This window comes from Aricia agestis, chromosome 10 (assembly GCF_905147365.1).
Source record: "Aricia agestis chromosome 10, ilAriAges1.1, whole genome shotgun sequence".
Lineage (NCBI taxonomy): Eukaryota > Metazoa > Arthropoda > Insecta > Lepidoptera > Lycaenidae > Aricia > Aricia agestis.
The window spans coordinates 2,965,399-2,990,826 of NC_056415.1; the positions used below are offsets into that span (position 1 = coordinate 2,965,399).

Below are 25,428 nucleotides of genomic sequence, written 5' to 3' on the forward strand. Positions count from 1 at the left end.
GGTATTATAAGTGAGTAGCGTCTGCAAGTAAACTTTTTTTAAGAAATTAAAAATAATATCTATTAAATTGAATAAGGAAAGAACATCGAACCTTATCGGCATACCTGTCGTGTTTTGGTGTACACCAATCGAAAATCGAAATGAAACATACGCCAATCGAAAAAGAAGATGTTTACAATTAATTAATATTCTTTGACAAAATGTCGTAAATATTATACTTTCTGAGTTATTTCAGTTTGAAAATGTAAAATAAATAACATCTTAGATAATATACTGAAATATTTCAAAAAGTATAACATTTAACAGTTTTACATCAACAGTAAGTGCTTGAAACTAATTAGGTAGTTATGCCACGCTCCATACAAAAAGGTTCGAACTCTTTTAATTTTAAAATAGAATAAAAAAGCAGCAATTTATTTGCATCCGCAAAAAACACACACAGCTATAAAATAATGTATTATGCTTTACAGATACAGATGGTATTTACAAATACCTAGGTCCTAGTCGGTTAGAAAAACACCGATATGATATCAAATTGCAATAGTGCAAAAGTGATAAAGTCAGCTGATTCTAGCAGGCGTTAATTCGACGACTGCAGGCTACACTTAGATATTTTATTATTCTATGAACATTGCAGGGGCTGAAGAATTATATTTTGATTTCACGATTAGTATTGTTGTTGCAATTATAAAATGGATATTATAATATAATATTTGAGGCGAGACTCCAGACTTCAAGAGTCTGCAGTACTGCACGTATATTCTGTACTTAAGTTACTAAGATTTTTGTTTTACTTCTAATTCCGATTTAAATAGATTTGTAATACCAGCCCGGGTAGGGCCGTAGGGGCTACATAATTTGCCTAGTCATATTATAGATTTACTTGCCTTTATAGGTTTTTCTGCCGTCACTACAGAGTCTTCCGGCGGTTGCACAAGCCGCAGAGTCTGTAGAAAGCCAGATCATGTGTGTAACGCGACCCGACCCGACGATGGGAAACGTCCTCCTTGTCCCTTTCTCACCTTACACCGTCTAGCATAGTTTTACTAAAATCTGCTCAGCTGTAACACTTAGCAGTTAGCACACTACATAGATAACTTTTAATGTGAAATTAAGTTATTGTTTCAAGCTACAAGGTACTGATAGCTTCCGCTTCCAAAGCTAAATATTTTATCTGTTAAGATGTTAAAAAGATAGTCTCTATAGACTCTATGGCATAGGGCAGGGGCATGTTACATGTACAGATATAAAATGAAAATAATTTGTTTTACGAAATAATGAAAGATCTCTTTTTTCTCCGACGCTTATACTCGTAAAGTCACCTACGTCCTTATAATAACTAGGTTCTAAGGACTTAGGCACAGGCGCCGTCGGCTATTGTCTAAAGAGATACATGACCCCAACTCCTTGATTACATCCACCGAGTAGAGTGAAGCCATGCTTCGGCACGAATGGGCTGGCTCGACCGGAGAAATACCACGTTCTCACAGAAAACCGACGTGAAACAGCGCTTGCGCTGTGTTTCGCCGAGTGAGTGAGTTTACCGGAGGCCCAATTCCCTACCCTATTCCCTTCCCTACCCTCCCCTATTCCCTTACCTTCCCATCCCTACCCTCCCCTATTACCCTATTCCCTCTTTAAAGGCCGGCAACGCACCTGCAGCTCTTCTGATGCTGCGAGTGTCCATGGGCGACGGAAGTTGCTTTCCATCAGGTGACCCATTTGCTTGTTTGCCCCCTTATTTCATTTAAAAAAAAAAAGTGGCGAGACTGTGCTCTCATCGGTGTAATCATGGCATAAGAGACCGACATGAAATATCTGCTAATGTCGTGCTTTTTGCTTCAGGAAATGTATTACTTCAGTACTTCTTCATATGCATAATTCATCTGGTTACGTGGTTGTCGTTTGTCAATCAGTCTCTCTCGTGTCGGGATATCCGACACCGATTCCGACTTTCACGATTCTGCACCAGCTAATGTTACATCGAAGCGACAACACAGAAAACATACTAATGCCGCTAGATATTGATTACGATATTATTATATTGATACGGGCTTTGACTGCGATCATTTTATAATAACACTAGCTGTCCCGGCAAACGTTGTATTGCCATATAAAGTATTTAATAATAATAATAAGCTATATTTCGCCCATATTATTTTATTGAAGTGACTAAATAAGTATAAATAAGTAAGACGGGACAGCGATGGCAACGTCCATCGCTATCCCGTCGCACAAGCAATGGTCGCCGGCAGTCTCGAGTTGTAATAATTTACTATTATTTATTCAACAAATGCAGTTATCAATATAAAAAGTACCCAGTAACCGATTCTCAGACCTACTGAATATGCATATTTTGGTTAAAATCAGTAAAGCCGTTTCGGAGGAGTACGCGGCCTGTGACACGAGAATTTTATATGTAAGATATGTGTGTTTAAAGTAGACTACTATACGTTTTCTGGTTTTTTTTTTTCATAATCATATTTATTTGCTCAAAAACATGGTTACATGTTTTGTTACAGTTATTGATACAGTGCAGTATATTTTCAAAACATCATATTATTTTACGCATTTTACGACTTCAAATAAAAATGCCTAGGAGATTGACCATTATTTTGAGTTTACAGAAATCGAATAAAATAACTTCCCAGTCAGTCCTTCTACTTTATAGTACGGGAACCCTAGAACAATTTTTTTTTATTACTATCAAGCTAATTTTTTGTGTCTTGCTTTATTTTGATAAGACGAACAACATTTTTATTTGCGAAAAATTTCGAAAGTGGTTGCTAACAGAGATAGAAAGGATTTCATACTACAGCCAAATATCACGTCCTCGAGTATCGAACATGTCTCACCAGTCATGCTGTATATATGCTCAATTGAAGAAAGAACTAAACTAAAAGTGTCGTGAAACTTTAAAAAGGATTTGAAAACTTTTCAATAGCTGTTTGAAATCTCTTTGCATGAGTGTGCTTACCTCGTAAAATACGGTTGTATTTGTCGATCTTTTGTAAACAATATTTTTAAACGACAACCAAAAAAGAATGAGGTTCTATGTCCATACTAATAATATCGAAAGCGTATCTGTCTGTCTGTCTTTACGCCCTAACCGCTAAACCGATTTGCTGAGCCCTAAGGTATGGAGAAACTCTGAGGCTGGTTTTATCGCTAAGCGTTTCGGCAGCGCCATTGGAGCGCCATTGGAGCGCCGAAACGCTTAGCGATAAAACCAGCCCAAGTCCCGGGAAAGGACATATGATTCATTTTATCCAGGAAAAATGTACAGATAATCAAATTTTTGGCGCGTCATCTAATTAGGCTATATATTTTTTACGACCGACTTTTCATTTTCATTCATCAGCCAGCTACAAAGGTCGTTGTTAAGTCGTATAGACGATTCAAAGTTATCTTACCTCTTACGGCCGTTACCAATATTTGATCTATCTCTGGTTTTGCCCTACTAGAGATAGGAATAGCTCAGATTAGACATATTTTATGTCAATTGTGAGCTATTCCTATCTCTAGTAGGGCAAAACCAGAGATAGATCAAATATTGGGAACGGCCGTTAGACATTAGAGACTACTACTATCTCTACTAGGACAAACCAGAGATCGATCAAATATTGGGATCGGCCGTTAGTGTATGTGAGAGTGATCTTTATGTTAAAGTTCTTTTGAGGTAAAAGAACTTTTAACAATAGTAATCTGCATCCTGCCTGTTTTGGCAGCTATTTTTAGAGAACAAAAGCACCTCACCCCTAGATTTGCAAAGGAAAAACCGTTTCGTGTCCCCACTGGCTCTATGTCACTGACTACAGTTTTATAACAAAGTTGAAAAATTATAGACAGTGTTTGAATAGTAATAATAAAAATAAATATTATAGAGTTTAAAAAAATCTATGACTATTTCACATTTGATGATATAAGACCTTATTTTAATTGAATATTTTTAAAAAATACTGCTATTTACAAACCCTTACTATATTTAAATAAATATCACTTATATACCTACTTCACTTACTTAATGTATGTTAATAATAATCATCATCATCATCATAATAATATTTCGTTCTGTTAGCCAGCAAACCTTGACTTATCCTACTGCCTAAATCTGGATGAATGATAGTGAATATTTTCACAGCTTTGTCTTGTAAGAAACTTGCTGCTGGAGCCAAACTATATATAACATTCTCGACCAGTCTTTTCCTTTCTTCTTTTGTCATTTCATTTGTGTACAGCTCTCTTGCCTGCTCGAAATTATCTGCTTCCTCCTCTACTATTTCAATAAGCTCCACCTTATTCTTCTCTATGTAAGGAACGGGACCGTTAAAAGAATTTGGATAGTAATTTGGCATGTCCTTTTCATTGTCCTTCACTGGAGCTACGCCGTCACGGTTGTATATAAGAGGTTTGGTTCTTAGTGGGCAATTTACTGGGATTTTATTAAAATTAGCACCGAGGCGATAGTATTGTGCATCTCTGTAAGCCAATCGTCGAGCTTCAAAAACTTTGTCAGGTCCGCCGAGGATACCAGGCACAAGATTGGCTGGGCTGTATGCCAACTGTTCTATCTCCGCAAAGTAATTCACAGCATTCTTATTCAACACAAACTTTCCCAGTGGCCTCAAGGGATACTCATCTAACGGCAGAACCTTGGTCACATCAAAAACGTTGAACCTAGCATTCTTAACGTCATCGTATGTCAAAACTTGTATGCTAACTGTCCAACTGGGGAAATCACCTCTTCCTATAGATCTGTATAGTTCCCTGGTATTATAGTCGGGATCTTCCGCACCAATTTTTCTAGCCTGATTGGCGCGTAAATTTTTGATGCCAGCGTCAGGCATAAAATGGAACCTAATGAAGTGTTTATCTCCGTTCTCATTGACAACTTGATACGTGTGTATGCCGAATCCGGGCATATGACTGTATCCGTCGGGAATTCCTCTATCTCCAAAAACTAATAGGAACATGTGGAAACTTTCTGGACGCAACGTCAAGAAATCCCATAAAGTGTTCGCATCGAATAGATTAGTAGCAGGATTCTTCTTTTGAGCTCGCACGAATGTCGTGAATAGTCTTGGATCGTTATACACGTACATTGGGGTATTGAAGCCTACTATGTCAAAATTGCCGTCTTCCGTGTAAAACTTGACGGCGAAGCCTCGAGCATCTCTGGAAGTATCACTGCCACCGCGTTCCACGACCACAGGAGAAAATCTAGCAGCTACAGGAGTTTTCTTTCCTACCGCACTGAATAACTTGGCTTTACATATATCTGTAATATCATGAGTAACTTGAAAGTAGCCGAATGCACCTCCCGCCTTCGCATGTACCAGACGCTCCGGTATCCTCTCCCGAACCAGATGAGTCAATGAGTCCATGAAGTACTCGTTAAAGATCAATCTCTTATTCAACGTATTCGAGGCTTCGGAGTATTCTATGGGCGCGCCTGCACTGGTTGACATAATTCCAACGGGTTTCTGTAAAGTATGTTTATAAATTTAATAACACTATTTAGTAATGCTTATAGAACTTGCAAAAACTGTTATGAAATTAACTATTTTATTTATTGTGAAACTAGAAGTACATGAACACAGCACTTACTGCGCCATTAGATATGCATCGCTAATTCTTTAACTAATGTTAATTGACATGTTTAACTTTTAAGGCAATTCTATAAGACAATGAGCCATCATCAATTAGACATCAACATAATTTTGCAGATGCATTTGCGTGACCGCACTGACGACGCATGACCTACTTGTTGCGTGTACTTGCTATAAGTTATTTTCGTTTAACGCACCTCAGCATATTTAATACCAAAACTATGAACAAACTTACCGGATTCCTTTGCTTAAAATTAATAATTTGCTGCGCCGCAGGGTCTGGCTGCGTCGCCAGCGCTTGCGCAGCCATCATAGTAATCACTATCAGCATATTTAATCTCCTACACTAACACCATATTAACAAATAACTGTCCACGATCTAGACTTTGATTTTATATTGAACCAAATACCGTGGCCTCGTTTCTAATTGCCGTCAAGCCTCATTGCTACAATTACTCAATAACCAAATGTCGATCAAATGTTTTTTCACCACTTTTCCATGCCCTTGAGTGCGTGGAAAGGTTTTTCTCGCTTTGGCAGTACAAGTTTTACATGAAAGTATTAGATTCACAGACTCGAGTATATATTAAGTAATCCTATAGTCTAACTTAATGCTTTTAAACCATCTTTAAACTTTTTCGTTATTTCCGAAGGACTCTTTTAGAATTTGTTCGCATGAGAGACATATTTACAATAGAATTCTTTACACTTTTTCTAGACTTGCCTCACTCTCAATTTTTTCTGTTTCGTGGTTTAAAATAGTTTGCACAAAAGATCACGGAAGAAAATATGTAGCCACTAGCCGCTATTACTTAGACCAGAAATGACGCAAGCGTCCACAGATTTTTCTTATATACCTCGTCACAAGCCAATAGTCGTTAGGAAACAACAAAATTGAACGAAATTGTGACTAAATTCTTAACAATAGGCAATAAGCATAACTTTTTAACAGCCCCTAAGAACTTATTACATCTTAAAATTCACCTTTACTAGCAATGTAAGGATTAAATACCTCAAATTAAATCAAACCAGACCATATTATTTGTTTATTTAGGTGCCTTTTAATACGTTTAACAATGTTACCTCCTATTCATAAAAAGTTTTCATAAAATATTGAGTTAGTGTAATTTGTCGATCAATGTTCGGTTTAAGTATATTTGTACAGCTATTTTCTCACCAATTTTTGGATTAACGGAGGAAATCAATTGAATAACTCTCTCTTGTACCAACCTCGTAACTGTTCCCAGACTTTGGAGAATATTTGTGACAAGATTATTCCGTTGTTCCTCTGACATGTCATTGATGAGCTGAGCAGCTTGATCAAAGTTGTAAGCTGGATCCTGTTTGATCTCCAAAAGCCTAGTATTAGAACAAGTCACGCGAGGCACAGGTCCAAAGAAGGAATTAGGATAGTAATTCGGTGCATCTTTACCATTGCTGTCGAATGTTGGTCTCCCGTCTCGTTCGTAAGTGAAGACTTTACTTCTATAAGGACAATTCACGGGAATCTTCTTGAAGTTCGCTCCTAATCGATAGTACTGGGTGTCTCGATAACTCAAACGTCTAGATTCAAACAGTTTATCCGGTGCACCTAATATACCAGGTACTAAGTTGCTAGGACAAAAAGCTATTTGCTCAATTTCAGCAAAGTAATTCACCGGGTTCCTATCCAAAACTATTCGACCTAAGGGCCGTAGAGGATACTTATCCTCAGGTAACAACCTAGTAGTATCGAACACATCAAAATCAGCATGTTCCACGTCATATTGACTTAGAACTTGTATACTGACACTCCAAGAAGGAAAGTTTCCCTCTCCTATCGCATCATACAAGTCTCGAGTGTAAAAATCTCCATCGACGGCTCCGATTTTGAAACTTTCTTCTGGTGATAAGTTTTTAACTCCAAGATCTGGGATAATATGGAAACGAATGAAGTGTGTATCCCCAATGCTATTTTCAACTTGATACGTATGGATGGAAAAACCTGGCATATATCTGTAGCTATATGGTGTTCCAAAACCACTGAAAATGTATAGGAATAGAAACAAGCTCTCCGGGTAGTAAGTGATAAATTCCCACATCATATTGTTGTCGAACAAATTCGTTGCTGGGTTTCTACCGTTTACATGAACGAAATTTGGGAAGCCCAACGGTTCTTTTAGGACGAAAACGGGAGTGTTCAAACCGACGATGTCAAAATTGCCTGCCTTGGTGTAAAACTTCACTGCGAACCCTCTGGCATCAGATACAAGGTCATTTCTGCCTCTATCTGCCGCGACTGCTGAAAATCTGATTGCGATAGGAGTCGTCTTACCGACTCCATCGAATAGCTCAGCTTTGCAGATGTCAGAAATGTCATGGGTGACCTCGAAAAAGCCGAACGCTCCTGCACCTTTGGCGTGAACGACTCTCTCTGGGATCCGTTCTCTACTTAAATGGGTAATGGTATCCATGAAGTATTCATGGTTGATGAGGCTGCTTATGTTCAGTGAAAAGTTGGCTTCCGTGAAGTCGACGGGTGCTCCATTGTCACGAGTGAGTATTCCAACGGGTTCCTGAAACAAATATATATTTTGCTTAGTACATTAACAACGTAGGTACCTATTTATTTTCAACAAGAGATTGCTCGCAACTTAGTTTTGCAGTAATTCTTTTAGTATCAAGCAGGAACCGTAAATATTTTTCAGCACAAAATATCCTACATCCCTACAGTAAAGGAGTCTTCATACCAAACATTAAGATCTCTTCAGTAGCACGTGTAGAAGAAACAAACAAACAGACCGACAAATAGTAAGTCATACACTTTTCCGTATTTGTATCTATGAACTACTAGAACTAGTATAGGGAAAGGTTGAATCAAAAAAAAACTCGCATAAAATAATGCTAATTTTCTTCTGACTCGTGCTAATAAAAGCCTTAATTGAATCTAAGGCAAAAAGTAAATTACCCAATATTTAAACACATATAATAAGTAATTATAACGTTAAACGTTATTACCCAATTACATTTTTGTAATGTAAAAGTAACTATTGCGGGCGTTAACCAGCACATCCAACAGTTTTTGCAGCGTTGTCTGACATAAAACATTTCATTGCAGATTTATTGATAACTGTTTCGTCATTGTTCATTACCGCACCTCTGGTTCAGTTTCCCTACATTATTAAATTATGAGCGTGATTTGTTATTGCAACAACTGATAATAAAATCCGGTTATAGTTACTTTGCATTCTTAAGAGGATACACCAGGGGCGAGAGAAATTGAAAATAGGTATTTGAAAATGTATTGCTGTCTCACCAATCTCAAGTCTCCCATCGCAGAGCGCGATAGAGACAACACGACAAAAGTTCTAATAAAAGAACAGAAAATCTTCGATTCGTTGTCCGCTGATTCCTTCTCCAAAACTCAGCCGATTTAAGTACTTTTTTCATTAAGAATTAAGGCAAGGATTGAGCTGTGTTCCTATGTTTTATTTTTTTTGGAATATTTTAGCCAGTTTTGTTTTCTGGGTGTTTGAACACAGAGGAAAATCATGCCATTTTTTTAGGTTTTTGGACGTTCTTATCTTTTTTAATAATAAAATTATGAAAAAAAAGAAAACATAGGGACATTCTAAAAGTTGCCATAGATATTCAGGAAAAAAATCATAATTCTACCGGCATTATCCAGGGAGGAAACAGGTGACAGCGTTTGTATGGAAAAACGGCGGTGTGGACTCCTCTTAAAACTACGCAACGGATTTTGATGATTCTTTCAATGTTAGATAGCCCATTTATCGAGGAAGACCCCTCCCAGCCTATAGGCTATATTTTATCACGTTAAGACTAATAGGAGCGAAGAAAAAGAGGAAAATGTGGAAAAATCGGGAAAATTTATTTGAAAGGGCTAACTTGAACGCGCTAATCTCAGGAACTAGGTACTGGTCCGATTTGAAAAATTCTTTCAGTGTTATTTATTGAGGAAGGCTATAGGCTATATTTTATCATGCTAAGACTAATCGGAGAATGTGGAAAAAACGGGGAAAATTATTTGAAAGGGCTTCTGGACATCTCGCGAACTATTGGAGCAATTTTTATGTTATTTGGCACAGATAAGAAGTAGACCACGTGAATGATCATATTATAGGCAATCGATTTTAATCATTTTTTCAGTAGCTATATAGGTATTTTATACCCGTGCAACGCCCGCCGGGGCGGGTCGCTAGTTCATGATATAATTAATGCCAAGCTAGTCTATTTTTGTTTGTTTAGATGCGTTTGGAAAGGAGATAGGATCGAATGAAGTTAAAATGTACGGTTCCAGTGCGTTAATAGAATTTTGATGCAACGAAGTCCCAACTTACCTATGTCATCACTCATCAAACAAAATGATTTTTCAAGGGAGCATCGTGGACAAAATATGAAAGAATAATTTAAAAATATACCTACTGATGAAAGGCACAACGAAATACGAGCTGTGATTTTTTTGTATACTTATGTAGGTCTATGTCATTACTCATTATAATAACAATGTAGAATGTTAATTATTGTAGAGTGTAGGGTTCCGTACCCAAAGTTACGTAGTAACTAGTAATTATTTAGTAATCTGTGCCCAAAGGGTAAAACCAGGATGTCTTTCTTTACCCAACGGGTAAAACTGTTGAAATCAAAATATAAAATCTCAAAAAAAATTGTACTTATGCATTTATATAATGAGTTTGTCTACCTCTATTTATATCACCTAATCTCTGATTTTAATTAACAAGGTTTCATAAAACACTGCCTATGCAATACAAAGAAGGACATTCTTTGTACCCCAAAAAATTTAAAATTCACGGTTCCCATGTATTTTCTTAAGCTCGCACAAAGTCGTGGGCAACGTCTTGCATTTATGAGTTTGCTTTAGGGTACTTACTGGTTGTCTTTGCTTAAACAGCAGTAGTTGTTCGCCTGAAGGAACATCTGCAGCCACTACCGTTAAGACCCACAGGAAAAACAGCAACATTTCCATTTAGGTTTTGGTCCTGAGTGCGCCAGTTTTATAACTTTTGAGGAAATTTTCAAAGTTTTTATTCCCTCAAAATCAAGATATTCTAAATTTGAATTTAATTTTCTTGAAAAGGTAATATTTTATTTGAATATCAAACAAAAGCCGTGGCGCTACGGCGAAAAAGACAACGAATGTGCAGTTCTGCGGAAAACAATTTATGCACCGCCTCTTACAAACATTATTCAATCCATAATAATTAGCCTCTTTTGTAATCTTTAGTATGAAAACCTTTCTATAATCATAAGATATTAAAGTAGGTAACTATCTTATCTTTATATGCATTTTCTTAAGTAAAGAGAGTAGGATAACCATTTAATTGTTAACTTTTAGAATGTTGTATCCTGTTATAGCCATAATATTCAGGTATTCTGCATGGATCGACTGCTCACTCAATCAAAAGAGAACCTAATCTTATATATAAAAATGGATTTTCAAATGTGTTAGTCGCGCTAAAACTCGAAAACGGCTGAACGGATTGGGCTGATTTTAGTCTTAAAATATTCGTAGAAGTCCAGGGAAGGTTTTAAAGTGACACGAAGTTCACCGGGACAGCTAGTCTATATATAAAAATGGATTTCCAATTGTGTTAGTAACGCTAAAACTTGAAAACGGCTGAACGGATTGGGCTAATTTTAGTCTCAAAATATTCGTAGAAGTCCAGGGAAGGTTTTAAAGTGACACGAAGTTCACCGGGACAGCTAGTTTCTTTTAAAATAATACCTGTCGACTAGGAAATATTGTAAAGGCCGTTGCATCTGCTCTGCTTGTGATCACTGCAGAGTGCAGAGCATAGAGTGCAGCTGCATGACTTGGGTTACACGTACCTTATTTTTTTTTTATTTATTAAACAAACTTATGTACTATTACAGGATAACCCAATACAGAAGATATTTATAGGAACTTAAACATTACAACACAAATTTAATTACAACTTACCGCTAATAGCACAATAAGTATAATTAGGAACTCTACATATTTATAATTAATATAATATACATTTTACATTATGTCAGAAGACAAAATGCAGTTCTTGTGAATTCACTCAGTGAACAAGATAATAAGTGTATTTTTAGGAGGATACACCAGGGGCTAGAGAAATGAAAAAAAAGTACGTGTAATATCTATAGCTGTCTCCCTTACCTCAAGCCTATACCGCAGAACGCGATCTAGTTGGATTATTATTTTTAATTGGCATTATCATCTACAATGCTTAGGCTATAAAGCTACAAAATGTTTTAAAATTTAAAAAATAAAACTGTCAACTTGTCAAGCTATTTCTTCTTGATTTTTGAATGTCAAATTGTCAAAAAAAATGTGAATGGTTATTCGTAAAAACCCACTGTGTACCGAAATAAAAACTTGTTATAAACTCGATTTTTGAAAGTATAATGTTAAATCAATAAGTGTTTCTTACTTTTTAGCTTTTATCGTGTCTGTAGAGTGATACATCATCATGGCGAGGGTACCTACCGATGACCCAAGGCTTAACGACAACACATGGAATTATCACACAAAGACCGGTGAAAACTGTACACCTGGTCCTCTAAACGAGGTGCCGCAAGCTCATCTGCCTCCAAATGCTAACATCATGCCCGAAAACATGTACAACACGCCAAATATTGGCAACGATGTGTTCATGTCTAAGCAGTACAATATGAACGTAAACGAAACTAAAAATAACAACGAGAACGCTGCATATAACCCAGCAATCAACAACCGCGTGAATCCGCAGAGCTACGGGAATGCCATGCTCAATTTAGGCAATGGGCAACTCATGAGAGTTTTTTATGATGAAAACAATCAGCAGCTTATTTTTCCGATGTCCGGCCAATACGAGCTGTTCAACCACAACCAGGGACTGTGTGATGTACCGCTACAGAAGTCTCAGCCTTCACATGTCTTCACTCTCAATCAGGAATGTCAGATCAATAACTCATCAAATGTACAACCCCCAACTGCCACTATCCAGTGTAGCTCCTACCCACAGGAGAGCTTTCAGCAAATGTCTAATACGCCCACATCAAACTTCATCAAAGATGTACTCGGAAACTGGGAGCCAAACTCAACAGGTACCTATTCACCCTTTGGTCAGAATTATCCACTTAATCACCCCGATGTGTCTTCAATTCTCTCCAATAACTCTGTTTTGGAACCCAAGATCACACAAAATTCTCCAAAAAGAAATGAGAGTGGGCCTTTGAGTGATACCACTAACAAAAAGCGTATAGTGGCTGAAGTGAAACCCATGAGACCGAGCTACTCAGATGTTCTCGCCAAAAATACCAAAAATAACCAGCCCGAACTCTCCAAAAAGGTTAAGCCCCAAAATATTGAAACTAAAGCTCCAAATAAGCTGAGCAACAAAGCTGATAAGCCGGCACCTGTGGCAAAACAAGTGAGTGATGATAGTAAAAATAAATCTGACAAAAAACATAACAACATTATCTCTGGCAGTGAATCTGGTGATACTAACACCGATGAAGCTGAGAAACCACAGAAGATGAGCAAGAAAACTAAAAATAAACACAACAACATGTCGCGCAGGTGGTCATCTCTAGACGATATCAACAATGAGGAAGACAACTTTGTAAAAGATGGTGAGAGTCAATTCCTATTAATAAATGATCAAAGCGAGAAGTCAGCTAAAAAGGAAAAAAAATCTGAGAAAGAAAAGAATGCTGGTAAGAGTGCCCTGGATGACAACTCTAAACAGGAAAAAGAGGAGCAAAAATCACAGTTCATATTCCAGGATGGTCAAAATGAAGCAAATAAAACAAAGAAGAGGAGGGAGCGCTCCTATTTCAAAGCCTCAAAGGTGACACAGGAGAAGAAGAAAACAAATCCGACTAAGCCAAGAAAGAGTAAGCCCTGGTATGCTGGGATGTTTCAGCATTACCTGGAACATTGGGGTGGAGCAACACAAAAAGCTCTTGTATGGTTCTTCTACTTGCTGTCTGATGTCTGCAATATGAGCTTTCATCTTTCGTTTGACTTGTAAGTGAACAGTTAAAATTTTAAAACTAAGCCAATGCCTAGTTTCTAAGATTTGACACAAGTTAATTTTGTCAATAGCCAATCAAAGCTGTAAAAAGATGATTGTTTGAATTAAAAATGAACTCCTGTGAGAATGCTTCAGAAACTAGGTGTTAAGAGTCCGGGTGCCATCGCAATTCTCATACAAACGTAATACCAAGATCATTTCCCATTTAAGAATATTTAACATATTTGAGATATTATTCAGCTTAAGATAGTAATTATCTAGGTTCCTGTACAAAGATTCACTGCAAAATATTTACATACCAAAATTTTAAACAATTACAATATTTACATACTAAATTGTAATCGTTCATATTTTTTGGTATGTAAATATTAATGCAGTGATTCTATGTACAGGAACCTAGGTAATTACTATCTTAAGCTGAATAATAACTAAAATATGGTAAATATCCTCGTATGGGAAATTATCTTGGTATTACGTTTGTATGAGAAGTGCGATGGCCCCCGGACTCTTAAGAGATTAAACTTTTTGAAACATTTAGTATAGATAAGTCTCAAATCTTATGTAGATAAAGATGTACTTATATCTCCATTAGGTTCTGATAAGTTCTAATACAATAAGTATGTCATTATTTGCCCATAGGCACAATAATCAGCTAGTTATTCTCATGCCAACAAAAGATATTGTATGGCACAGTTAGTTGTTGGTTTTGTTAATAGATAAGACATTTTCCTTAACCACACATTTTGTGGTATTAAGGGAAATGTAATTATTAAATATTAACTATGAGGTTTTCCTTGCTACTTTTTATTTAATGAAGAAAGTAGGTTTTTGCTGGTTGACAATATCATAGAAAAACAGTAATATCACAGTAAATTTGCCATGGCCTCCATGACAAATTTATCAAAATTGTTCAAAATCTAGTATACAACCTGAGCACTTTTATTACACTTTACGGAAAAACTATCACGCCTATTGATTTATGCTTTAACATAGTAATTTTTATTTATATTTTTTGTCATTGGTCAAGGTTTGGTTACTATGTATTAAATTATTTAAAAAAACTGCCTTAAAAATTATTACTAAGCAGAAAAACGATGCAAGCCCTCAGAAAGCTTGGCTTTTAGCTAGTAATATATTTTAGTATGGATGTTGTTGTTTTAGGTGTACATCTGTCTTTACTCAAACATATGTGAGTTCACAAGCGGTGTGGCGGAGCACAAAGGAGATGATGTCTAAAGTGGCCAAAAACAAATACCTCACATACATTGACAAAAAGTTTGGACACACATACTTTGCTTTTTGGAGAAAATTAAAATGGTTTAAAAAAGGTAGTCAGTAATTGTTTTCTTGGGTAATTTATTTATTTTGGTTTTTACATAACAATTCATGAAAGGTGAAAAAAAAAATATATAAATATACATATTTTGCCTAATTATTATTTTTATTGTTAACTGACCTTCAATTATTATTGTTTGTTAGAATATTTTTATTGTAATTAGGAAATATTTAATTGTTCTAGTATGTATTTTTCAGATACAGACAATGAGAATGGTAATGACGCAAAACTAAATGCAAATATACCACTGCCAGCTACAGGGGAAGAAGCTATGAAACGACTGTTGGCATGTAAAGGAAAAGATCCTTATAGGTAAAAAAATAGATTACATATTTTCATTAAGTTAGCAAGATCTTACTGGCAATTAAAACTAGATACAAACAAACGAACAATATATCCAGGGCATTCTAAACTGTTAAGCTCTTTTTCTTAAGAATGTCTGGAGGGATCAAACTCAAATTTATTTAAAAACTAGCGACCCGTCCCGGCGTCGCGTCGCACGAGTATAAAATAAATAGCCACTGAAAAAATTATTAAAATCGATAGCTTATGATCCTTCACGTAGTCTACTTCTTATCTGTGTCAAATAACATAAAAATTGCTGCGGTAGTTCGTTCTTTCAAATAATTTCCCCCGTTTTTTCCACATTCTCCTATTAGTCTTCGCGTGATAAAATATAGCCTATAGCCTTCCTCAATAAATGGGCTATCTAACACTGAAAGATTTTTTCAAATCGGACCAGTAGTTCCTTAGATAAGCACATTCAAGTTAGCTCTTTCAACAAATTTTCCCCGTTTTTTCCACATTTTCCTGTATTTCTTCGCTCCTATTAGTCTTAGCGTGATGAAATATAGCCTATAGCCTTCCTTGATAAATGGGCTGTCTAACACTGAAAGAATAATCAAAATCCGTTGTGTAGTTTTAAAGATTAAAGGGAACAAAGGGATATGAGGGAAAAAAAGCGACTTTGTTTTATAATATGACGTATAGATACTAATGTCCACTGGTAACTTTAAGTATCTCTACTTCATAGTAGAGTAAAGGTCGTCCTTTACCGAACTCTTTAAATATCACCACACTAAATTGCATCTTAAATCAGAGCTGCAGTTAAAGCATAGTGCTATAAAAAAATCTGCTCTACAAAAATGTAAGATTTTTTTGTAAACTTTTTTTTAAATCCAATAACATCTCCAGCATCCTCGGTGTGAACGTGCAGTGCTCGGACGAGGACATCAAGCGCTACTACCGGCGGCAGGCGTTCCTCGTGCACCCCGACAAGAACCAGCAGCCCGGAGCCGAGGAGGCCTTCAAGATACTCCAGCATGCTTTTGACCTCATTGGGGAGCCTGTGAGTTGGTTTTTGGACAAACAAGCAAACGGAAAGCGATTACAATGCGACAACGCTTCATAAGAACTTGGGCGGGGGCGCCGCTGGTAAAGGAGAACCGTCAAAAATGGCGTTTTTGTGCGGTGGCGGCATTAGTTTCTTTTTTCGCCACGTTCATTTAAGGCCTTGTCGCACAATACTGTAATCCAGGGCTTCCCAAACTTATTTGTACTGTGACGCCCTTGGGACTTTGCCATTTCTTTACGACGCCTCTCAACCCAGCCCCCAAAAATACTTTCTAATTTTAACCAGCCTACATAGGTTATCATATAAACACTATTTGCATATTTATATTTTTAGTAGAAAAAAATGACCAAATCAAAACATAAGCATAAAAATTAAAAGAGATATTTATGAAAGATATTAAAGCCAACAAGGCTGGCTAATGTAAAGGCTGCACTTGCTTTTCTGAGCATAGCTTGGAAGGAAATCCCGGGATGTATGATTGACATAATTCGCGCGGCGTTTTCTTGATTTAGTTGTGTTGACATGCGACGCCCCTGGGACAGTGACGCGACGCCCCGGAGCGTCGCGACGCACAGTTTGGGAAGCCCTGCTGTAAGCTATACCGACAAAGTCTTGCGAGTTTAGGAAATACGCCCAAACGGTTTATAGTTGTCCATTTTCTACTGTTATTTGACTGAAGTTTATCTATTGTCTAGCAATTTTGATTGGCTCACGTCAAAATATTAATGGAACGGAAGATGTGATATTTTTATTTTTGTGTTAATTTTAAAGAACTCCACGTAGAATAGACCACAAGTATATTAAAAAACTAAAACACTGGAATTTATTGCAAAAATGCGGTTTAAAATTGTCAATTTAAATTTTGGCGCCAAAACGGATCTATAGTCTGTATGACGTCACTACTGTCCTGCCCCGCGTTCCATTTAGCGTTAAAAACGATCAAAACGTTCACAATAGGAGGCATTTTGAGCGTTTTGATAGTTTTTAACGCTAAATGGAACGCGGGGATAGCAGGTGTGCCGTGTGACGTCACTGAACGCTGATTAGTGTTTTGAAATCCGTTCCGTTTCAAGTTACTTTTAATTCCTAATTTTTGTAATAAAACAATATTTTATGGCGCATCCACACATTCTTTTTTTTCTCGCCGGCTTTCAGACTGCCTTGCCTCCGAAGCCGGCATGTGTGGTTAGCCGCCGGCAGGGCCGCCGACCGTGCCGCCTGTATAAGCCGGCGGCATGTGTGGATACAGCATTATAAAATATTAAGCTCGCAGTGGCCCTTCTTTTCTATTTTTTTAACATTTTAATAGCAAAATTTTCATAAATATTATATTTGCATGTTCCCTATTATAGCTATGTGGCGAACTCGCTGGGTAGGCGCGCTTTGCCACACTCACTATCGTTTAAATGTAGTCTGTCAAGAAAGTGAAGAAATTAAAAAGTGGCAACATCGTAGTGTCATCTCTTTCAAATCAATCTAAGAAAGAAGGGATGACACTACGATGTTGCCACTTTTTAATTTCTTCACTTTCTTGACGGACTATAAAATATGACGAGTACACATAAATGTTTCAGGAGCGTCGTTCAGCGTTCGACCGTCGCGCGTTGGAGTCGCGGCACGCGGACGCGGCGCTCAGCGAGCTCAGCGCGCTGCTGGCCCAGCTGCACGACAAGATGGAGTTTGCCGCCAACACCATTAGGTGACCACACACACTCACACACACGCACACACGTCGACAAGCTCAGTGCGCTGCTGGCCCAGCTGCACGACAAGATGGAGTTCGCCGCCAACACCATTAGGTGACCACACACACACACACACACACACACACACACACATCGACAAGCTCAGTGCGCTGCTGGCCCAGCTGCACGACAAGATGGAGTTCGCCGCCAACACCATTAGGTGACCACACACACACACACACACACACACACACACACACACACACACACACATCGACAAGCTCAGTGCGCTGCTGGCCCAGCTGCACGACAAGATGGAGTTCGCCGCCAACACCATTAGGTGACCACACACAAACACACACACGCACACACGTCGACAAGCTCAGTGCGCTGCTGGCCCAGCTGCACGACAAGATGGAGTTCGCCGCCAACACCATTAGGTGACCACACACACACACACACACACACACACACACACACACACACACACACACATCGACAAGCTCAGTGCGCTGCTGGCCCAGCTGCACGACAAGATGGAGTTCGCCGCCAACACCATTAGGTGACCACACACAAACACACACACGCACACACGTCGACAAGCTCAGTGCGCTGCTGGCCCAGCTGCACGACAAGATGGAGTTCGCCGCCAACACCATTAGGTGACCACACACACACACACACACACGCACACACGTCGACAAGCTCAATGCACTGCTGCCCAGCTGCACGACAAGATGGAGCTCGCCGCCAACACCTTTAGGTGACCACACACACACACACACACACACACACGCACACACGTCGACAAGCTCAGTGCGCTGCTGGCGCAGCTGCACGACAAGATGGAGCTCGCCGCCAACACCATTAGGTGACCACACACACACACACACGCACACACGTCGACAAGCTCAGCGCGCTGCTGGCCCAGCTGCACGACAAGATGGAGTTCGCCGCCAACACCTTTAGGTGACCACACACACACACACACACACACTCACGCACACACGTCGACAAGCTCAGTGCGCTGCTGGCCCAGCTGCACGACAAGATGGAGTTCGCCGCCAACACCATTAGGTGACCACACACACACACACACACACACACACACACACACACACACACACACACACACACACACACACACACACACACACACACACACATCGACAAGCTCAGTGCGCTGCTGGCCCAGCTGCACGACAAGATGGAGTTCGCCGCCAACACCATTAGGTGACCACACACACACACACACACGCACACACGTCGACAAGCTCAGTGCGCTGCTGGCCCAGCTGCACGACAAGATGGAGTTCGCCGCCAACACCATTAGGTGACCACACACACACACACACACACGCACACACGTCGACAAGCTCAATGCGCTGCTGCCCAGCTGCACGACAAGATGGAGCTCGCCGCCAACACCTTTAGGTGACCACACACACACACACACACACGCACACACGTCGACAAGCTCAGTGCGCTGCTGGCGCAGCTGCACGACAAGATGGAGCTCGCCGCCAACACCATTAGGTGACCACACACACACACACACACACACGCACACACGTCGACAAGCTCAGCGCGCTGCTGGCCCAGCTGCACGACAAGATGGAGCTCGCCGCCAACACCATTAGGTGACCACACACACACACACGCACACACGTTGACAAGCTCAGTGCGCTGCTGGCCCAGCTGCACGACAAGATGGAGCTCGCCGCCAACACCATTAGGTGACCACACACACACACACGCACACACGTCGACAAGCTAAGCGCGCTGCTGGCCCAGCTGCACGACAAGATGGAGTTCGCCGCCAACACCATTAGGTGACCACACACACACACACACACGCACACACGTCGACAAGCTCAGCGCGCTGCTGGCCCAGCTGCACGACAAGATGGAGTTCGCCGCCAACACCATTAGGTGACCACACACACTCACACACACATACAAAATTATCTCAATTATAAAAAAAATATTAATAATAATAATAAATCGTTTATTATTTATCTCCATTCTCCACAAATTAAAATATGGACACAAAAACAAATTGCTAACACATATTGTGGGAGATTCACGATTCCCGTTCGACACGGATTCGGAAACTGTACCGTACGATTATTGGTCAACGCCTTGCGCGGTTTATTCGATATCGCGCGATGAAGTCGAATTACGCATCAATCAGGGCCCTAAAGTCAGGTCTGGCCTGTCAAAATACTAGATTCGTGACTGTAATAATAATTTAATTAATCAGTGTAAAATATTATACTGACATTGTGTGTGCGCAGGTGCACGAACTGCGGGCGGCGGCACAAGCGCGTGGCGACGGACCGGCCGTGCTACGCCGCGCGGTACTGCGCCACCTGCAAGATACGACACTCCGCTAGAGAGGTAAGAGTGTAGTTACTTTCGTAAAGATTGTCCGAATCTTAGCTTCCCATCCCTATCCAGGAGGCCTACTATGAAACCGTTTTGAGACTCAAACAATCGAACGAGAATACCGCGTCGTACTCTAACAAACGTGAAATTACATTGTTAGGGGTAGGACGTGGCATTCTGATTCGATTGTTGGAGTCTCAAAACGGTTTCGAAGTCGGCCTCCTGCTACAGCAATAATGACGTGGACATGATCAATTTGTGGAAACACTATGTCACCTTTTAAAACATTGCAAGTAGATACTAAAACATATTACTCGTTAAAAAAACTGTATCTACTTTATTATTGACAAATATCCACAAAACTTGGCAAGTTTTTCTGTTATTTCTTAATATAATACATGGGGTAAGTATTACCGCTCGTCGTTTATTTATGATTCGATGTAAAACTTTTCCCTATTAAATATTTTGAATGTTTTATGACCGTGTATACAGGGTGACATCTGGGCGGAGTCGAGCATGTTCGGTCTGCTGGTGATGTACTACGCGTGTATGGACGGCGCCGTCTACCAGATCACGCAGTGGGCTAGCTGCCAGGTATTATTTTATTGAAAGCCTCGACAGTATATTATACAATTATATCAATAAAACGGTCAAGGATTTTTTTTACCATGGTCATCACCTTTTTGTGAAAAAAAACCGTGTGTGAGAGAAATTTTTGTCCTAAATGTGACTGCATCGTGACGAAATATTATTATTATTTCGACCCTCTTTTCCATGATGCGACCTGAAATTTCACTCTCAACGCGCCTAAAGTAGTTTCACTTCAAAATGAAACATTCATCCTTTTTGAGTCAATGCCTGTCGCCAAAATAGGAAAATATACAAAATTGTCACTTTGTGTCGTATATAGAGAAGTATACCTACGGAAGAATGACTGATACAGAACTAACGAGTAGGTTGACTCAAAAGAGACCTCGAAATATCTATATAATATATAATATTAAGTATATAAAACTCAAAGGTGACTGACTGACTGATTGACATAGTAATCTATCAACGCACTGCCCAAACCACTGGACGGATCGGGCTGAAATTTGGCATGCAGGTAGATGTTATTACGTAGGCATCCGCTAAGAAAGGATTTTGGTAAATTCCAACCCTAAGGGGTTCAAATAGGGGATGCATGTTTGTATATAATAATGCTTCTTAACGCGAGCAAAGCCGCGGGCAAAAGCTCGTATTGTATATACGTTTGACGCAGTATGGCATATCGGCCGGCGCGGGCCGTACTAATGCGTTAGGGCCAGGCCACAACACTGCGTTGCGGCGTCGTATCACAAAAACAACATCGTACAGAAATGCGATGCGATGTCGCAACGCAAAAATTTCATATAGTATAGCACTCTTTACATCGGAAATTTTCACGATGCGTTATTTATACGATGCGACGCCGCAACGCAGTGTTGTGGCCTGGCCCTTACTAAGCATTGTGAAACATGTTGAAAGTGACGGTCGCGCCCAACTCGCGTATATTCGCGCGTGCATATAGTCGAGGTACTCCTTAGTTCTGTCTACTCTGGTATCAGCTTTCAAATCTTTAAAAAATCGTGTTTCCAGAAGCGGAATCTGAAGCAGTTGCGGCCGAACTGCCACGTGGTTCAGTACCGCATCGTGCTCGGCAACCGAACCGCCGCCCCAGACCTCGCCGCCCGCCCGCCCAGGTCAGATCCGACTGTACAGTTCCGCCACATCCATACTTACTTAATACTTACAGCGCCTCCGTGGTCTAGTGGCTTAGAGCGCGGCTCTTGACTCGGAGGTTGTGGGTTCGATTTCCGAGTTGGAAACATGTGATTTCCAAGTTTGGTTTGGACAATGCAGGCTGATCACCTGATTGTCTGACAAGTAAGATGATCCATGCGTCGGATGGGCATGTAAAAAGTCGGTCCTGCACCTGATATCTCGCCGGTCGTGTCGGTCTTCCGTCCGTCGGGTTATGAGAGTAAAGGAATAGAGAGTGTTCTTGTGTACTGCGCACACACTTGGGCACTATAAAATTACTCCTGCGTAACTGGCCTGGTTTCAACGAAACCGGTATGGAAATTATTATTATTAATTATTATGAACGCGAAAGTGTTATTATCCCGAAAGAATGTACGGTTCCTGCGCGAAAAACAATTTTGGCGCAACGGAGTTGCGTGCGTCATTTAGTATCATATAATTTGTAGTAAAAATTTTGAACACAATTTTAGTCTTTAACCTACTGTAGTCTCCTCGACGCGAGGAGACAGTAGTTCAAGCCTACTACTATCCGGCTTAAGGTCACAGCACACATATCAACTCGGAAAGGGATCGTCGAACACCGTATCGCTTTTCGCCTCGCCGTCAACCAGGCGTCAACCAGGTGTCAACCTAACGTATGCACGTAACCAAAGCGTATCAGTAGTGCCTGCACGTCAACTCGGCTACGGCTAGGCGAGGCCTTGCTTACGGCTCGGAGAAGGGGAAAGGGGCAAGGGTGGACGAAGAAACGTAAGGTTGACACTTGAGTACGGAGACCCGTAGGCGGGTGGACGACAAGCCGTACGCGGGCGGACGACGAGCTAACTTGTCGCTAGCGGTCATTGACTCCCTGTCAAAAACTTATTTAAGTAGTCAAAAAATTATAAAACCACGATAAACAATATCTGACACTTCATTGTCAATCGCGGTTTATATGGAAAATGACAAGTTTTTGACAGGGAGCCAATGACCGCTAGCGACAAGTTAGCCCGAGTGAAGTATAGTTGACCACGCGTCGCATCCCGGTTCGGAGCCGGTTCCGAGACGAGGCGATTACGTTACGGTGCCGCTTAGTGTGCGTTGCAGTAGGGAGTTTCATACAAACAATGTTATAGAAGTCTTAATTATAACGATTATTATTACATAATAAATTACCTTTAATACGCGTGCGATAGTCACGAACTGATTTCCTTCTATTCCAGTCACGATCCAAATCTGGAGGAGTTTCTAAACAACCTGTACAGCCAGTCGGGCGTGTCGGCCAACTCGCCGCAACGACCGCCGACGGACGCCGACGCTAAGAAACGACGGAACAAAAAGCCGCGCACATAGTCGCCGAAATCGCCGACAGATGTGACAGGCTCATAAATATAATGTCTGTCGCCAATGTTAAAGTATTTACCGAATCCTATCGACACTAGAGTTAGTAATTTCGCCATTTCATTAGCTGCCAAAAGTCATAACTTGGCACTTGGTCAAATTACATTGAGTAGTTTCGACAACGATCAAAAATATAATTATGGAATTTGACGCAATACGTCAAACAACGTTGTTGATTGATCCATGCTACTGCCAAAGCATAAGCCAGTAAAATGCGCTAACGAATATATATACTCCTTTTAAAGAACTGTCCAATTCCATACATTTATGATTTAACTTTGCTGTCAAAACTATAGAATACAATTTGACTAAGTACCTAAATTCGGCAGCTCGTTAAATTCGTCTCTCTGAGCCAAAAAGTAATATAAAGTAGCCATCAACCAAACCTGTTCATTACTAAAATACACTGAAGATACAAGAAGTCTAAAGCTAATATTAGACATAATGTTATTTATGTATTGGCACTCTATTTACAATTTAATTACACATTCACATAGAATGTTTAAGTTTTATTAACTCTAACGTCGAATATTTGTGCTGCCTTGCAAACAAAATATTTTTATTTCTATCAAACAGAAACGATTGACCTGATGAACATATTAAAACGCTTGTATTTTTATGGAGATTATTATAATGTGAGTCACTAATACATAATATTGTGTTTTCTGTGAATGACTGTAGATCAGCAACTGAAGAATCAATGTCTTGAAAATCATGCGTTAGGAGTTAGGACAGACATACAAAGATACCAGCGGATCTAAAAAGGCCACTTTGGAGAATCATAATATGATCATAATAATATGATTAATTTTTTAAATCGCAAAATGGTCACCTTGCGTGCAAAGTAATTTGCATTCAATTCATACTAATTTGACATTCATTAGTTTGACAGTTTTGACAGTCATTTTCTGAATTGATTTGAGAGGAATTGCACTTTGTGACCTTTTTAGGTCTGCAGATCCAATTAGTAATTATAAGAACTTCAGCCGCAGTCAGGGACATATTTTAATGATTTATTAACTTATAATAATTTAATGACAATTTTGACGTAAAGTCCATTCATTTATTATTAACTGACAAACTCTTCACTAACGGTCGTTCCCAATATTTGATCTATCTCTGGTTTTGCCCTACTAGAGATAGGAATAGCTCACAACTGACATAAAATATATGTCTCTAATGTCTAATGTGAGTTATTCCTAGTAGTAGGGCCAAACCAGAGATAGATCAAATATTGGAAACCGCCGTAAGTCGAATTTAAGTAATCATTGAATATGATGCGGCCGTTAATTACTAAAGTCCAATAGCCAGATAAAGAGAAATTTTGAACAAAGCCTAACACAAATTTTCCCTTTTACTTGCATATGAAAACACAATGTTATCTCGGTCTTTACACTCAACTTGTATAAACTAGGTAATGTAAAGTCATGAGCGAGTGAAAGAGATAAGTTAGGTCACAAATCTATTTGCCATTCTAACTATAGCATTGATTGATAAGTTTGTTCAGTTGTTGATGTACAGTATTGAGATATGCGGCTGCAGGCGGTGTTATATTAGGCTAGATCAAGTTGACCTCTGTGTAGGAGTTTGCTTCATGTGTCAGTAAAATGTGGAAATGCATTAAGGCTTTTATTTTAAAATCCTGAAAAATATTATTTAAGTTATTGTAATATACGTGGGAGAGCCATGCTTCGGCACGAATGGGCCGGCTCGACCGGAGAAATACCACGTTCTCACAGAAAACCGGCGTGAAACAGCGCTTGCGCTGTGTTTCGCCGAGTGAGTGAGTTTACCGGAGGCCCAATCCCCTACCCTATTCCCTTCCCTACCCTCCCCTATTCTCTTCCCTTCCCTACCCTCCCCTATT

The 25,428-nt window shown here is 39.6% G+C and overlaps 3 protein-coding genes across 4 annotated transcripts; 1 reads left to right on the forward strand and 2 right to left on the reverse strand.

The window, feature by feature from the left end:
- Window positions 1–3,965: 3,965 nt before the first annotated feature.
- LOC121730894 (catalase-like) lies at window positions 3,966–6,587 on the reverse strand. The gene is made up of 2 exons (XM_042120100.1): window positions 5,845–6,587; window positions 3,966–5,483 (listed from the first exon to the last, which is right to left on the reverse strand). The coding sequence occupies exons 1-2, from the start codon at window positions 5,938–5,940 to the stop codon at window positions 4,032–4,034; spliced, it is 1,548 nt and encodes a 515-aa protein (XP_041976034.1). The 5' UTR covers window positions 5,941–6,587; the 3' UTR covers window positions 3,966–4,031.
- Window positions 6,588–6,632: 45 nt separating this feature from the next.
- On the reverse strand, window positions 6,633–10,794 carry LOC121730895 (catalase-like). 2 transcript variants are annotated; one of them, XM_042120101.1, is made up of 2 exons: window positions 10,501–10,794; window positions 6,633–8,164 (listed from the first exon to the last, which is right to left on the reverse strand). In XM_042120101.1, the coding sequence occupies exons 1-2, from the start codon at window positions 10,594–10,596 to the stop codon at window positions 6,728–6,730; spliced, it is 1,533 nt and encodes a 510-aa protein (XP_041976035.1). In that variant the 5' UTR covers window positions 10,597–10,794; the 3' UTR covers window positions 6,633–6,727. The 2 variants fall into 2 exon arrangements, with proteins under 2 accessions (XP_041976035.1, XP_041976036.1); XM_042120102.1 differs by lacking the exon at window positions 10,501–10,794 and adding an exon at window positions 8,607–8,675.
- A 1,136-nt stretch (window positions 10,795–11,930) lies between these two features.
- On the forward strand, window positions 11,931–23,589 carry LOC121730893 (dnaJ homolog dnj-5-like). The gene is made up of 9 exons (XM_042120099.1): window positions 11,931–13,629; window positions 14,798–14,964; window positions 15,170–15,284; window positions 16,167–16,320; window positions 17,901–18,025; window positions 20,309–20,411; window positions 20,892–20,993; window positions 22,017–22,120; window positions 23,384–23,589. Exons 1-9 carry the CDS (start codon window positions 12,089–12,091, stop codon window positions 23,511–23,513), a joined length of 2,541 nt encoding a protein of 846 aa, XP_041976033.1. The 5' UTR covers window positions 11,931–12,088; the 3' UTR covers window positions 23,514–23,589.
- The last annotated feature ends 1,839 nt before the right edge of the window (window positions 23,590–25,428 follow it).